The 17,426-nt window shown below is 42.5% G+C and overlaps 1 protein-coding gene across 3 annotated transcripts in view; it reads right to left on the bottom strand.

The window, feature by feature from the left end:
* The window catches only part of RGL1 (ral guanine nucleotide dissociation stimulator like 1), a 260,974-nt gene that overhangs the window by 59,149 nt on the left and 184,399 nt on the right, over nt 1–17,426 (bottom strand). For all 3 annotated transcript variants that reach the window (XM_025920976.2, XM_086694460.1, XM_086694459.1), the window contains one exon: nt 6,161–6,238. In XM_025920976.2, the coding sequence (XP_025776761.1) occupies nt 6,161–6,238 (78 nt within the window). The remainder of the gene's footprint in view (nt 1–6,160; nt 6,239–17,426) is intronic.

Below are 17,426 nucleotides of genomic sequence, written 5' to 3'. Positions count from 1 at the left end.
TCTGGGAAGATTTTTTTAATACTTTCCACTGTAAAGTTTCTCAGGCATTAAGGAATCACAGCCAGCCTTCTTTAACTCATCTCCCTTTTCTTTAAAGTGTTTCCAATGTCTTGGATTGCTACTATTTATACGACTCTTCACTGGTGACTAAAATCTGGAGTCACTATTTACAACTTCTGGGAAAAGATTACAAGAGTGACATTCACATCAACTGAATGTGCAGAGATGAGAGCAGAATGATTTCAACAGTTTAGAGCACTGCTGTGGTAAAGAGGTTGAGAAAACAAAACACAGCACTCCAGAAGGGAAGTGATGAGAGTCAATAAAAGAAAAGGAAACAGAACTATTTCTACATTACAATAGTCATTAAAGAAATTTAAAAAGTGTCATTTCCTAAGGAGTCTTAAACCTCTTTAAATTAAGTATTATAGATATAGATAGATAGATAGATAGATAGATAGATAGACAGGCAGACAAAGATAGGTGACACATACCTACATACATATTCTAATTTTAGATCCATTTCAGAGAATGAAGATTCATGGTGTCGAGGTTCTGTATGGCTAACACCCCTTCTTTACATTCTCTTCACTTCTGAATTCAATGCTGGTAATTAATCTGCACTAGGGAAAGTGTCCTTGTCCATCTGGTTCTGATTCTATTATTCTAAATAGACAGCATTTTATTGTGTAAAAGTGTCAGCAGGAAGGAGGAAAAGGGCACAGGTGGGATGAATGTGGGCAGAGATGTTTTCTTCTGTCACAGGAAGTGAGTTTCCTGATTTCCAAATAGTTGCAAGCTTGGGGATTGTAGAAATAAACATGGTATGCTTATTACATACAACAGTCTGGCGCTAACATCAGAAATCACTGTGTGGCAGATTCCAACATCCAGAGGCCTTGGAAGTTGAATTCCTTGCAACTCAAGGAATTCTTGTTTTGGCTGGATAACTCTAAAGGTTCTCGATACTGCACAACGCCTGAACTCGGCACACTCACGACTGGAATTAACAAGTGGGAGTCACAGCACAATCTGATACTTTTTGAAATTCGTGAAGAATACTACTCAGTTGTGATCCAAGGCACTAGGAACCAATCTTTCATCTTGACTGTTCCATCTGTATGTCCACGTTTTCCTTCTTCTAAGTTCTTTTATCCTCCAAAAGGTTGATTTAGAAATACAGGGAAGATTGTTATCTTGGGATTTTGGGACCCTGTATGAAACGTAAGCCTTGCTCTATGCTTTACATTAAAAATGGAAAACCAAATAATAGTTGAGGGTTTTTCAGTGGTGATTCCCCACCCATACTACACCCCATCTGCAGAACTGAAGGCATTGCCCAAAAACAGGATGTTTACTTCTTAGAAAGTTACTGGATTCCCACCGTCTGTTTCCCACCTGAAATCACTAGAAGACAGATTCACAGCAAAGGAAAACAGTAGGCATTATGTCCTGCTCACTGTACCCCACAATACAGTGCTTTAGCTCATCTCTGTACTTAGTATCATCACGACCAGTTATGATGTCATGAGTCATAACAAGCAACTCAAAGAAGCTATTTTGTTTTTCTATTTCATCAAAGCTGGTTGCACAGCCTCTCTGATCGAAAAAAGCAGTCCAGGGTACCTCTCAAAAGGTCAATATAATATTTGGGCCATATCTCTGTTTCTGATATTCATGTTCATTTTTGAAAAGATGAAGAGAAAGCTAAATAAGTTTTATCCTCGATGTCGTTACACTTGAAAGGGCCTCAGAGAGCTTACATTCCGAGCACTTCATTTTTCAGGTCAAGAAGCTGAAACCGAGGGAGGCGAGGTGACTAGGTCATCTAGAGGGGAAGTGACAGTAATCGATGACAGACTCAAACCTCAATTCTCCAGGCTTCTCACCCAAGGCCCTTCACCTCCTATGAGGCTGGCTTCTGGGCCACCTTGGCATTTGGTTCACCTCAGTACAAGACGGGACACGAATAAGGAAATCCCCAGATAAGCATGGTCCTATTTTCACCCAGATCTAGATACTCATAAATAAAGAGGGTTTTCACTTGAGGACTGCAGCCTCATCGCCATATAGCAGGGTTTCCTACCTACGCACTATGACACTTAGAGGCAGGGCATTCTTTGTTGGAAGGCGGTGCTGTCTTGTGCACCGTAGAACGTTTCACAGAGATCCTGGCCTCTACCCGCCCGATGCCGATAGCATCCCCCACCCACCACCACGTTAAGACATCAAAAACGTCTCCAGATATTTCCAAATATCCTCTGGGGACAAAACCAGCCCACTGAGCATTGCCAGAGACCCAGGTCTCCTACACGTGCATCCGGCATTAGGAAGCCTTCGGTCGTTGCTACATCTCAGGTGCCAGAGCTCTGTGATGATGGAGGAACTTTCAATATGTGACATATGGAAAGAGGGAGATGCTTCCCCGATATTCTCTCAGAAAGACAAAGCAGTGACCCTCTCCAGCCACAGAAATGGTTAGGAAAAGGGTAACTTTAGAAAAAGCAAAAAGACAACGGTGAAATGAGATGAAAAATAATAAAAGGAGAAGTTGGGAGGGGGAGAGGAAGCAGCCGGAAAGCAGGAGAATGAAAGGAAGAAAGAGGTCAGCAGAGAGAAGGGATTTTAGCATTCCAGCATTTGTAGGACAGAGTGGTCCATTATAAGATAAAGTAGCATATTTGCATCAGGCATAATTTTTTTAAAAAGCAACTCAGTCTGAGGAAAAGGGTCAAGAACTTTCTACCAATTCATTGTGAGGCTTTAGGAAAGGACCATTGTCCCCAGATGATGGACCCCTCAGGGGAGTTCTATGTGAAGCTCTTTGTTAAGGACTCATATGCTTAAAACTGTAAAGCCCTTTAAAACAGCTTATCCTGGAGTCTCCCCCACATCACTGTTCCTGGCGTACAATCAAGTTCAAGGAAGTTTTAGAATAGAACTTTAAAATAATGAGCAGAATTCTTCACATCCAGGGTACAAACCAATTTTCTTTAACTTGCTACTTCCCCAGAAACCTATTTAATCTCAAAACACTCCCTGGGAAACAGAAAAGCTCTGGATATTTTTCAGACTGTTACTCTCCTTGGTGGCTAGCTGAATGATAGCTCCAGATCTGACTCAACTCCAAAATCTGTGGATAACGACACACTTATTTCTGCATGTGGTCACAGGTGGAGGGAACATTTGACAAGCTGGCCACTCAATTCTTACAGTATCCCTCCTTTGTTTATGCTTAAAAATATATACATAAAAAGGTTCTTTTTTGGGGCACCTGGATGGCTCAGTCAGTTAAGCAACCGACTTCGGCTCAGGTCACGATCTCGCGGTTCGTGAGTTTGAGCCCCACGTCCGGCTCTGTGCTGACAGCTCAGAGCCTGGAGCCTGCTTCAGATTTTGTGTCTCCCTCTCTCTCTCTGTCCCTCCCCTGCTCAAGCTTGCTCTCTCTCTCTCTCTCTCTCTCTCAAAAATAAAATAAACATTAATTTTTTTTAATTTGAAGAGGTTCTTTTAAAAAAATTACTATTTCAGTTAAGTTTTCGTGAATAAACAAAATGTACAATGAAACCCCTCATCCTATGACTCTGAAACTTTAAATGTGTAGAATCACTCAAGGATCTTCCTGAAATGCAGATTCTAATCCAGGTCTGCAGTAAGGCCAGAGATTCTGCATTTCTAGCAAGCTTCCAGGTGGTGCCAATGCTGCTGGCAAATGGACCACACTCTAAGTAAGAAGTCTGTACGTCTAAGCCATGTCCCCAGATCACCTATTTGATTATACTGGTTCCTTCCTACAAAAACGTTTCAGGGCTGTCTACTGCTTAGCAGGGATCGTCCTATTCTCTTGAGAGAATTAACCCCCTTCGCGATAGCTTCGGTTCTACAACTCCCCTCATCCTGGTACAGACACCATCATGAAGCAGCCACACCAGTTCTGTGTTGTTTCCAAAATGTCACATACACTGCGTGTCCCTGATTTGGTCCCACTCTTCCCTCTACCTAGATGGTCCTACCACCAAAATTTTCACCCTCCTTCAGAGCCTACCTCAAATTGTCACCTCCTCCAAGAAGCCTCCCCAAGCCCTCTAAGAATAAAAGTATGTGTTCCACTTACCACATCTTGCTTTGGACATTCAAAAAACTACACTGGTTTGTCTGGTTTTCTGGAAGGTTATGACCCATCCAATAAAATAATAAAACTCCCTAACTCAGGACTTAAAAAGATACTCAATTTTCTAAGCTTCACATCTTTGGCTTCTGAAGAAAGGATTCCATTGGTCAATCCTCTGAGGAGTTAAAATATTCCATAGGATTAACTGCCCAAACTTTTGGCTCCAAGAATGAATATTTACTAAGAGTACTTTCAAGCACCCTGGGATACAGCCCATCTACTCAAGAACATCACTCCTATAGTGGCCTGCACCCCTGCATTTTTCTTCAGTGTCTCCCACACTATTCTCATCAGATTAAACCATCACCTAGTGCTAACACAGACACACACACACACACACACACACACACACACACACACACACACTGAAAAAAACTCTCCTTTGCTCCAGATCATCCTCCTGCCCATTTCTCTTCTCTTATAGAAAAACTTCTCCAAACTTCTGTCCTCTCTTGACCCACACACACCTCCATCCATGAAAGCTGCACTTGTCAAGGGGACCAAAGACCAACATGTTGCAAACACAGTAGTTGCTTCCCAGGCTCCTCTTGCTTGATATCTGAGCAGTAATGGATATAATTGGTCACAGCAGCACCCACCCCCCCAAACTCCTTCTTTGCTTGTCTTTTGGACACAACTTCTTCTTTCTTCTCCTTCCCCACTGGCTGCTCTGTTCCAGGCTCCTCTTGCTGGACACTCTACTTTCCTGACTTTAAATACTGGAGGAAACCAAGGCTCAGTCTCTGGACCTTCCTCTTCTCTATCTGCCCTTTGTTCCCAGGAGGGCACGCCTAGCCTCCTAGCCTTAAACACCAGGTATAAACTGAGGATGCCCAGACTTGTACCTCCAGTCCAGACTTCTCCCAACCATCTAGACTCATCCAACAGTCTCAAAATTAGTATGTCTAAGATGAAATTCTTGACACATGCTCCCCACCATACTGCTCCTCTTTGCCAGTCTTTCTTATCTCATAAAGCCAAGGTTCTGCTCTATCAGCTACTTATACCACAACCCTTGGAGGTGTCCTGGCCTCTTTTTCTCTCAGATGCCCCATCCACTTCATCAGTACAACCTCCTAGAAACACCTTCAAGATCTCTGCAGAAGCTGTTCCTACAAGTCACTCCTGCTTTTACTACTACTACTATCACTACTAATAGCACCACCACCACCACCCCACTCCTCTTCCTCCGAAAGTCCATGCTACCAGCATCTCTTGCTTGGACCCTTGTAAGTGTCCTAACCAGGCTCCTTGCTGCCGCTCTTGCCCCCGTCCCACTGCCAGAGTCTATTTTCCACATAGATGCATAAAAACCTTCAGAAATATAAATAGCCCTGCTCTTCCTAGGACCTCTAAATTCTTATGTTCCTTAGTTCCTTAGAATAAAATTGAACATCCTGCCCGAGGCCTTCAAGTCCCCATGTGGTCTGGGGCCCCCACTACCTTATAGATCTCACCCTCTGGCACCTGCTCTTGCCTCATTCATCTCCCTACCACTTCTCCAACACTGCTCCCGCCTCAGAGCATTTTCCATATTTTCCCTGCCTGGATATTCACAAAGCCGAGCCCGTAACCCATTCGGGACTCTGCTCCAATGTCACCGGATCAGAAAGTCCACGACTGGCACCCTCTGTGAATCAAACTCTCCATCAGGATCTAGCCCCCTTTACACTACTGCATTCTTTTTTGTGGGATTCCTTGTCCCTCTGCTAAAATACCAACTTCATAAGAGCGGAGACTTACTTATTTTGTTCATAGCTGTTCCCCTTAGCACAGGGCCTGGCACATGGCAGATGCCTGATACATTTTTATTGGATGAATAAATGAATTATCACTGGATAGTCAAAATATAACTATATGATTTTACACATTATAAGAAAAACCATGACAACATTGGAAAGGAATAAAAAAAAAACTCTGCTGAATTACATTCTTTTAAGATAATAAGTCTTGACTAAGAGCTTGTAATGCAGAGAGAGGCATACTTACTTCCTGATCACCATCTTAGACTCTGATGAACTGGGGCTTTCATCCTCTTCACAGTTTGGGCTTGTCAGGTTTCCATACCTTACAGATCAAAACAAAAATACCCACTCAGTGGGGTTGGAAAGCAACTCTATTCCATTGCAAACACGAGATAACCGTTACACTTTTCAGGAGTAATTACGAAAAGAAATATTTATGCAATAGCATCAAAAACTGATGTTGCTGGGATTTACTTATTGGGCATATGGATACTCTAACCAAAAACAGTGATTTAACAATGAATTGCACTACTTAAAACTTTCTCTTAATATTTAACATCTCTTTGAAATTCTTTGGAAGAACTTAGGCTTTTCCTCTCAGAGGGAGGGTCAGGTGTCACATTCAGCAAAGACGGCAGATTCCTTGTGGACTGGAGACACAGCCCTCTGCTCCGTCTACTGAAGGACCTCGTGGCCCTGCCTGTGCCTTGTGCCACCTTCACACTCGTACCACCACACGTGCCCCGTAACGACTCCCTGCTACGCTCATGAGTCTGGTCTCCTCGAGGAGAAGTCCTTGAGGAGAAGCGTTACGGAAGTAATTCTGGACCCTCCAGGAAAGGCTGAGAGAAGGGCTGAAGAACAGAATTTTTATGCAACCAGGAGAAGAGCCAGGGAACCAGGGAAGGGGACCCAGGGGGACAACTTTTTAGAAAGTGACAGGTGCTTCACAATTTTTTAATTTGTCTCATTATAAACTCAAAATTTACTAAATAACGAATCAGTCCCTAATTACAGTTAGCTGTCCTTCCCACTCCATATGTAAGCAAGACTCTTTTGTATAAATATATCACATTTTGTTTGGTTCCAAATGTACACTTTAAATTCCTGAGGAGTAGGCTTTTCAGTAACTCACAACAAATGCCCTATTTCTGCAGTTCCTCTCTTCCCCTCAATGAAGAAGCCAGAGATTTCTTGGCATTTCACAAGCTGGTACTCTGTCCCAAAGTTTTGATAAGAGAAATTCTATAATTGGTAGGTTTACATTTTTAAAGAGAACACTTTTGTCCTCTACTAATGGGATTAAAGGCCCCAGTACCCTTATGTTCCTTGTTCCTAGGATTTACAAATCCTTTAAAAATAAAAGCCCACCATCTGGTTTGACCGAATGCCAGCCCATCTGGTCTCCCTATCACCCTATCCTGGTAGGTTCCAGTCTGCACCCTTAGGCATTGGCCCCCCTCCCCTGCACCTGTTCCTTTCTCGAGCTCATCAGCCTTATGGACTTCTTGGCCTCCTGAACATATTTTCCACAGGCCTCCACCCTCCCTAGCCCTCTTCATTCTGTCTGCACCTGCTATTCAGAGGGCTTCCAGGGCCACCCTTTGCTTTTCCTGAGATAAGAACTTAGATTAAGATGTATTCAGCCCCATATGAGCAAGGCAGGGATGGGAAATGAGATTTCTCCTAAACAAACAGATTTTTTGGCTCTCTCCGTGGCCACCATCAGAGTGAACCATGTACTCATCTTCTCTGGTTTATTGAAGTAGGAAAGATCAGGGCAGGTGAAGAGCAGGGCTCTGGGACGGCCACCGTAGCTTCCACCTATCTGACTAGAGAGATCCACAAATTCTTCTCCCGCCAGCCCTCAGGGACTAAATGTGGGACTGAATCTTTGTTTTTGTCATATTCTATCTTAGTTCATTAATTCTCTCTGGTTATCTGTGAAATACCGCATCTTTTATATTCCAACTGAAGCTACGAGAGACACAAAGGGAAAGATCCGCTCCTGGTATTTCTCTTTTTCGAGCTGTTTGTACTAAAAATGTCCTGATCTTCCTCTTCTTTGTCTTCACTGTAGCTTCTCATACTTCGCTGCTCTTTCTCTACATTTTTCAGACTCAGGGCCAAGCTGCCAGTTGGAATGACGTGAGCACCTATCACGGGTCCCCTTTGAGAATGTGATGCCACAGGTCCAGTCAGATGGTGTCAAGAAGGACTAAGCAACTCACACAGGTGAGTGATGGTAGCTCTCATTAATTAACCTGGTACCATCTGCTCAGAACGTGTGCGCAGAAGACCCCATGGATATTTCTCTCAGCTATCAGTGTGTCTACAGATTCCTTATCAGGACCCGAACGACTGGTTGACAATACTCTGGAGACCAATGAGGACCATCACTAAGAAGGTAAACCACGTGTGAAGCGTGCCATAGTCCAGGGGCCCAGGCTGTTCTCCATCTCGTCCACCAGGAAATCCTTTGGGCTCTGCCTTTATTACGTACTCTGAATCCAAACACTTCTCATCACTTCCATCCTGGCTTTGGTCTAGATCACTTCCATCCACCACCTTTGGTCTAGATCAAGGCCAAAGCCACCTAACCAGTCTCTTGGATCCAGCCCAACTACCACAGCAATCCTGTTCAACATAAACCACATCCCATCACTGCTCTGCTCAGAACCCTCCTGTGGCTCCCGTCTTACTCTGAAGAAAGGCCAAAGTCACACCTGCCTCACAGGGCCCAAAAGGACTTGCTCTGATTCCTCTGACCTTGCCTCCTACACCCGCTCACTTTTCCTCAGCCTCACTGGCCTCCCTGCTGCTCCACTCACACCAGGCATCCTCCTGCCTCAGAATCTCTGCGCTCACTGGGGCCCTTCCCCCCATCCCCCATGCCAACAGCTCCCTCCCTCAGCTCCTGTGGGTCTCTGCTCCAGTGTCACTTTATCAGTGAGGCCTCCCCTGTCCACCCCATAACACTGCTTTATTTTCTTTCACAGTCTTCTGTGGAGACTGTGTAACCTAGCTATTGTGTTAATTGTCCATTGGAACATAAACTCCAGGAGAACAGGATTTCTGTCTCTTTTGCTCACTGCTCTTTAGTGCTTCAAATGGCGCTGGGCTCCCATGAGGCAGGCTGATGGCTACTTGTTTGGGGGCAAATGAATCGTCTGGTGGGGCTCCCCAAGCAGACATGAAAACAGACCTCTCGACTACGAGGCTACTCAACTACTCTGTTGCTACAAAGGCACCATCTGGCTTTTTGTCTTAACCTGTCCATACCTTCATTCCTAAAGGTCTAGGATCATAAAAAGCTTTAGGACAGCTGTGACCATTCCAAAAATCTAAAATTGAAATGCAAAAGAAATAAAGTTCTAAGATCTTAAAGCTAAGATCTTAAAAGTATAAGCAGTACAAAAAGACAAGAGAAAAACGCATACACAGTTTTACAAAGGAGACCTTCAGAAGCGAGATAAAATTAAGGAGGCTATAACCCTCTGGAATTTTATGCAGAGGGGATGATTATTTGCCCCTGCACTTTTTTTTTTTTTTTTTTTTATCATTAAAGGGAATTAACGCCTTACAGAAAAGAAACTAGACCCGCACTGGAATCAAGAACTCTTTAATGTTCAAGCTAGGTCATTTGAGAGTTAGTTTTACTAGATTAAGAGCGTTTCTTTGATGTTTCCTGGACCCTCTCATAGCTTCCAATCAAAAACCAAAGTCAAGTTCAATTCATTTACTCCAGGGGAGTAAATAAAAGGGGTGTGTGTGTGTTTAATTAATGGCACTAGAATAGCTACAGACAAACCTGTCAACAATGTCACCTCCAATTTCTGCAAAGTCTCCCTAGGATTTAAGATCAAAGCTTCAACCTCTTAAGAAGGCTTGCCAACAAGAAACTGGCCTTCTTTAAATGGGAACTCATAAAACTTAAATTAAAATACAAATTGTCAGAACGACTTTTGACATGGTTTTCCCTGTATCACAAGGCGAAAGAAAGATTTACAGATGCCTCTTAAAGTACAGTCTTAAGCAATTATTTACTGCGGCCTAAAACTTACAAGAAAAAAAAAAACCCATAATGTTTAACTGGTTGCTGACATTTAAACAGGAAACAGTTATTTCCAGAGGGGACAGATAGTATTGTTTGGAGCCTATCTGAACAAATGAAATGTTCATGTTTCAATATGTTTAATATGTTTAATATGTTTAATAACATGTTTAATATGTGTTTGAAGAGGGGACAGAAGCATTTGTGGTTCAAAGAAATCCTAAGATAAAGTTGTCCTCAGGGACAGTCTTTCTGGTAGGATGCACTTTCTAATTTTCACTCCATAACAGAAAAGTCTCAGTAATACCAGACCAGGATGGGGATAATGCTGAAGAACTTTTCAGGCTCCACTGGATTCCAGCAAGTGACCCAATAATAATGGCAGATAATACTGGCTCCTTCCCACACACCAGGTACCATGCTAAGCACTCTATATGGATTGTTTCATTTAATTCCCACAATAATCCTCCATGCTGCTGCTATTATTATTATTATTATTATTATTATTATTATTATTCATACTTCGCAAATGAGCAAACCAGGCCCAGAGAGCTGAGGTAATTGGCCCTCGAAGACACAGCTACTAAGTGAAGCAGAGATTTGAACTGTGACAGACTCTAGAACCCAGTCTCTGAGTCACTACCAGAATACACAAGCTAGAGTTATCTTATTGATTTTATGTCTCCAGTGCACCATTCTTTGAGGTCAGAAACCTCGGGATTTTCATTCATTTCCCCAATCATTCATCTTTTTACTCATTCAGTCTTCATTCAATGAGTATTTGTTAAGGCCTATGTTCAGACACTATTCTCAGCACTGGGGATACGGCCCCTGTTTTCATGGAGCATACCTGTAGTGAGGGGAGGTAGACAATAAAATAATAATAATAAGTCAGAAAGTGAAAAGTACAGTGGAAAAAATTAAAGCAGGCAGGGGTGATCAGACATTAGAGGGTCAGAGGTGGCTACTTCACACAAGGTATTCAGAGAAGGCCCATTGTGAATTTGACAATGATGTGAAATCCTCCAGAAGGTGAGGGAATGGGCCCTACAGATTTCTAAGGAGTCTTCCAGGCAGAGTGGGGAGCCATGGCAGAATGGTGTGTTTGAGAAACATCAAGAAAGCCATGGAGTAACGAGCAAAGGGAGTAAGTAAGGGGAGAGAAGGAGATGAGGCACAGAGGTCATAGGGACAGATCATGAGGGCTTGATAGGCCATGGTAGGGGATATACTCGCTGCTCTGTCCCCTGAGCCAGGAATGGAGCCTGTTCTTAGCAGACACTCAACAAACATTTGCTAAAGGATTGAATTAATACCATTGATTGCTGTAAATGAAGGAAAGGCTGGGGAGGGAAGAGAAGGGAAGAAGCAGCTTATTGGGGGTGGATGAAAGAACAGAGAGGAAGAAGGAAAGGGAAGAGAGACCTCACATGAAGCTGCTGACTCAAGGGCCTCTGGGAGTCTTTGCTCTTCTAATAAACCCCAGCCCATGAGCGTCCAAGGCGTTTTTCTTTAACTGACCCACAGGAACACAGGTCAGGTATGAGAAAAATGTTCAGAAGCTGACCTTGACTCAGGAGAATGATACGGGTGAAATAGCCAACAGATGTCTGGAACACCAAGGAAGCTTTGATTATGACTGTGGACTGTATCCCATAGATCAGTAAGAGGGTTGTTTTTAATCACTCTAAATAATATCCTTCACTGTAGGCACTTCTCCACCCAAATCTGACCTCAAAAGTGGGTCACTGCCACCAAGCCTACCTTGGAAAGGTCTTGTTACCACCATGGAGCTGGTTATTCAAAGAGAAGATAAAGGTCAAAGACAACAAGGCAAAAACTCTGTTTTCTTACAAGGGACCAGTTATGCTGAGCAGAGAAGCCAGCAATGTGCTTTCCACTCATAAGATCTGGTTCTCCAGGCACTTTTACCATGATTAGAAAAAGCTAGGGGCGCCTGGGTGTCTTAGTCGGTTGGGCGTCAGTCACGACCTCTCGGTTTGTGAGTTCAAGCCCCACGTCCGGCTCTGTGCTGGAGCCTGCTTCGGATTCTGTGTCTCCCTCTCTCTCTGACCCTCTCCCACTCGTGCTCTTTCTCTCTCAAAAATAAACATTAAAAAAATTAAAAGAAAAAGCTAGAAGCCACAGAAAGAGCTGCTGTCCTCCCCTCTAGGCTTTTGCTGTGAAGGGCCCTCCATCCTCGTTACCCTTCGATTCTCCACATTTGCTCCAGAGCAGTCCCTGGCAGTTAAGGCCACATTAACAGCAAAAAGTACTTAGCATTTCTGTTGCACTTCACAGTTACAAAATGCTCCACAGTTATAAAATTTTCCCCTAACCCCAACCCACAACTGTCTGAAGAGGGGACCAAAAGGACAAAGGTTTTATAATCCCTGTTCTTCCAGAGAAAGAAAACCAAAAGGTCTATAATTTGTTCCCATCCAAATTTAAGATTAGTTCTTAAGTGTGATGGGTTTCACACCCTTGCTGTAAGGTGTCTTCTATTTTCCGTTCCAAGACCTTGTCATCAATTTCTCCTCTCTCATCCATTTTCTGCCACCACAGCTTGGCGCCTCCTCAGTGTCTCCTCCCTCCACTTCTGGAGGGTAGCAGTTGTGAACAATCAACTGTGAATGCGTCTTGCTAGCACACTGCCGGGCCGTAGCCGCAATGAAGGACAGCAGAAGAAACAGGGTTGGGTCTGGGGTAGGGAACAGGCAACATTCTGACAACCACAGAGTCTGTCAAGCGGGTTGAGATTTGTCTCAGGTTCAAGATGAATTAATACATCCTTAACAAATCAGTACAAGGCTGTAGCTCACAACCCACCACAAAAAGGTGCTATCGCGAAGCTCGTCAAGAACCTTACAAAACGTGCTGTGTAAAACCTCATACACTGAGTATGAGGGTAGGACTGTGGTATCTCATCATTTTTAGGACTACTTTTCTCCCCTATGCTTACAAAAACTCAATATAGCACTGATTTACATGTCATTCCCAAGGGCTAAGTTTTCTCCCACACACGCATGCATACACACACACACGTAAAAAAAAAAAAAAAAAAAGTCAAATAAGAGAAAAGTGATAAGAAAAACATGAAACTAATTCAAAAACACTCCTTTTTAGTTTTAAAGATTCAGATATACCTTTTTTAAACCATTAAATTTACTTTAATGAAATTAATGAATTTAATTTTCAGAACCATACTTCTCTGCCCCATCATGATATACGGTAGGAGCACTGCCCTCCTCTGACTCCTAATGGCCACCTACGTGTCATGTGCCATCACCCACGCTCAGGAGCCTTTGCCTGGAGGGCCCCTGGATGAACTTGTGGAAGTTTGGGAATCCCTAAACCATATGCAAAATTTGGTGATGTGCTTTTTTTCTATATGGATGATGATCCATAGTTTCTAGCAGGTTCCTAAATGGGTTTGTGATCAATCTCTCCCACCAACTGCTAGAAAATGGTCAAGACCACTGCTTTCAATTATCAAAGCTGGATTGAAAACCAGAATACATTCCATTTACCACTCAGGATATATGTACCCTGCCTTTCAGGGGTTTTTTTTGGCAGTTTTATTTTGTGGTTTCCAAACAAATGCACATTAAAAAAAAATCTGCTGAGCAATTTGGCATCCTTTTCTACAAAAGAAAGATAACTGTGTGTCCTCCCTCTCTTGGCCAAGTAACATTAAAAAAAAAAAAAAAAAGGTACTTCATAGAAACATTTTGATCTCATTTCAAGAAAAGAAAGCTAGCCTGGTTCGGATATGACCTGAGGTGAAGTCTTTGACAGCATCCCTTCAGGGTCTACTTTAACAGAACCATCACTTCCAGCCCGTTAAGCTAGGGTTCTACAATCACCACACGTTCCCACAGAGAATTCCCACAGTGCTGCTGGGTGAAAGTTGGGCCCATTTGGCAAAAATAAATAAGGATTTACTAAAGACAACCAACCCAGCAAGGAAGAGAACTTACTTCCATTTTCCCTCAAGTGATTAGGGTTGGATGTAATTCTAAAACAATACCAAATGAAATTTTTCTGGTTAACATAATGCTAGGGCATAGCTACAGAGAGAAAAGAATAAGTGTTTGTCATGTTGAGGCTAAGCCCTGTCTTTTGTTTCCTGCCATGCTTCCCAGAGCTGAGCAGGTGAGCCATGGCTGATCAGGGCACGATGTCCTGCACAGAACAAAGCTGAAGGTGAATGAGCATGTGACCCTCACTTCCTTGAGCAGCCTGTGACCATTCGATGTCTGGAGTCAATCTCCCTGACAAGAACTCCTTATTTTTATCAAATTGTGAACAACTTCTCTACTAGACCAAAAAATTTTATTGATGTTGTATTAGTTTTCTATTGCTGCCACAATGAATTACTACAAACTCCATGGCTTACACATAAATTGATTAGTTTATAATTACATAGATCAGAAATCCAACACACAGTGTCAGCAAGACTGTGCTCCTTTCTGGAGGCTCTAGAAGAGAATTCATTCAGTTGTCTTTTCTAGCTTCCAGAGGCTGCCTCAAGTCCTTGGCTCATTGTCCCCTTCTTCCACCTCCAAAGCCAGCAGCATGGCATCTATCTGACCCTGTTCCCATCCTCACAGCTTTTTCTCTGATTCTCTCTTTTGCCTACCTTTCACTTTTAAGGACCGTTGTGATTACATTCGAGCGACCCAGATAATCCCAGATGATGTCTTTATTTTTAGGTCAGCTAATTAGCAATCTTAATTCTGCTTTGCCTGGAACCCAACATATTCATATTTCAAGGATTAATCCTGGACATCTTGCGGGGTGGGGGTGGGGGGGGGTTGGGCATCATTCTGCCTGCCATGGGCGGGTATGTAAATTATTACAAATGTTATATCTTCTATCATTTTATGAGGTAAATTGTTTTTCTCCACCTGATAAAGCATGAACCAGCAAGAGCACAGGACTTTTCAAGAAGGATGTTTTCAATGCTCTTTTCAATGTCAGAAGCATTGATACCCAGAGATTCTCAAAGCCCTTGTTATAATCCTCTTTTCTTCCATAAAATATTTGTATCTTCCTAATAGTCACAAGAAATAAGATCTAAGTCCAATTTACCTTCCAGAAAACTGTCTTTATTTTTTTAAACCCATGACATCTATACCATCCAAGAGTTTTCTTGCCTATGGGGCCATCAACATTCAAATCTAGAGAAAATCTGTTTAAACTCATGTGCTATAACACAAATCTAAGAAATGGCTTTCATTTTCTAAGAAATTCTCACCCTAGCAGGATATCCAGTATGTCTGTATTTTAAGCTGAGAAAGGAAACAAAGGAATGCTAGGATTTCCTGAAAGCTTTCCTACTATATGAATGGGATGAGCATGCCGCAGCCAACTGACCAATAAATCTCAACTTTTTCATGGATGGTAGGACAAAAGACTCAATAGGTGAGCCGCTGGATTTGTTTCCACTTGATTTTGTGGTGAGTTGGAGAGGGGAGTTACTAAAGTAAATTAAGAGAATGGTACGGCCTATGTAAGTGGCAGAAGTTAGATTTAAATAACTTTCAGAAGAAACAAAAGTGTGGGAAAAATCATGCTATGAGTTTAAGAGTGACATTTAAGTGTTACTGCTGCAAGAGACCAGCACCTGGCATTGAGCTATGGTGACCACTGTTAAGATGCTGTGAGGCCCTCGTCTAAGGTTAGATTCTAGAATTTGCTCCTAAGAACTCTCTGCTCACAACCCTCTGTACTTGGACCTGAAAGAGCAGAGGGAAGATATTATAAAATTTGCTTCCCACTAAAAGAGAAGGAAGTAATGGAAACTCATGAGCACTGCATACCAGTGAGATCTAGGAATCTTGGGCAAGTGCATAGTCTAATTCCAGAACTAAATTAAAAAATTATTTTTAAATGAGGTTTAACATCTCAAAATACTTACCCAGGTTCTCATGCTAAGAAAGCATTTGAGAGCTGAATGTATTGTGTTACGAGCTTTTGAAAGAAGGTTTACTATGACCACCTCACAGCTTCTAGGGGAAAAAAAGATTTTTCTTAAAAGTGTACATGCACTCAAGAAAATGAGAATAAAGCCACAAAGGGGAAGAAAATATTTTCAAAAGACATATATGATAAAGAACTACTATCCAAAATATACAAAAACTCTTAAAATTCAACAGTAAGAAATTGCACAACATTATTTAAAAATGGGCAAAAAGAATTTCCAGTTTCCAGTCCAGCACGTAAAGAGCTTACAAATAGCCACTGCATCCTAACAAGCGAAAAGCTGACGAAACTGGAAAATGAACATCTATTCTCAGATCCATCAGAAAAGTAAGGCCACAGGGCAAACCACTGCTCCTTACTGAAGAGACAGACAGGCAGATACAATGAATCATAACTTATCGGAGCAGAAATCTCCATGGGAACCAGTCCCAGGGTAGGAAAACCTGAATTGTAATTGATGAATTGCTGGAGGTTCAGTGTGGACAAGACTAAGAGAGAGAAACTACAGGGGGACCCAGTCACAGACAGGCTGCCACACTTTGGTGAGTTTTACCTCCACGAACTTGAACAGCTTCCCATGAAAATATCAGAGAAATGTCTCCTGGTACTTCTAACATGGGAAGGTGAAAAGGAACCATCTTGAAATACACCAGAGTACTTCGTTCATAAGAACACCTGCTCTCAGTAAAACAATTTTACCAGAGCCTCATCTACCCAGGGAAAGGAAAATAGGCCTTCTCTAGCCTTAGTTGCTAGCTGATAAGTTGTTTAGTTGCTTTTTCTCATTCTACCTGAGGCAGGTACTGAGAGCCAAACAGCAAAAATACATTCTGAGAAAACAAGGTCAGTAGAGAGTCAGGGGTCCAGCCACAGCAGGGGTATATTTTTGGAGTCTAATTCACTTTCCTCTCTCTTTTCTTTCTTTCTTTCTTTCTTTCTTTCTTTCTTTCTTTCTTTCTTTCTTTCAAGGAAAACATTAGTTCAGTTCCAAGTCATGTGGGACAGAGGTGAGGGGGGACATTAGTCCAAGGGAGGAACTCATGTAGGAACCCCTCCAGGTCCTGGGGGGGGTCCTTGCTGAGGGAAATACCCATTTCCAGGTCCCTCCACATTAGTTATCCTTTCCTTAAGGGACAGGAGGAGAAAAAGCAACAAAGCAACTAAGAAGCACTGGTGAAGTTCATGGTCCAGGGGCAGAGGCTCACGGTTAGACTGAACCTAATCATAAAACTATAGAATGCTTCCCTTTCCCCCACATTACAAGTACATTATGAAAGATTGATTTCCTTTTACTGGGTACATCATATCCACCTCTCATTAAAATATTACCAGGCATGTTAAAAACAACAACAACAACAAAACCCCATCACATTTTGAAGAGACTGAACAAGCATCAGAACCAGAGTCAGATATAGCAGGAATGGTAGAATTATCAGGTTAGAAATTTCTTTTAACTATGAACAACATG

The sequence above is a fragment of the Puma concolor genome, chromosome E4 (assembly GCF_028749965.1).
Source record: "Puma concolor isolate L17-30 chromosome E4, mPumCon1.1.hap2, whole genome shotgun sequence".
NCBI classification, from domain to species: domain Eukaryota; kingdom Metazoa; phylum Chordata; class Mammalia; order Carnivora; family Felidae; genus Puma; species Puma concolor.
The sequence above is the reverse complement of the archived record's forward strand: the minus strand, read 5'-3'. Positions and strand labels throughout refer to the sequence as shown.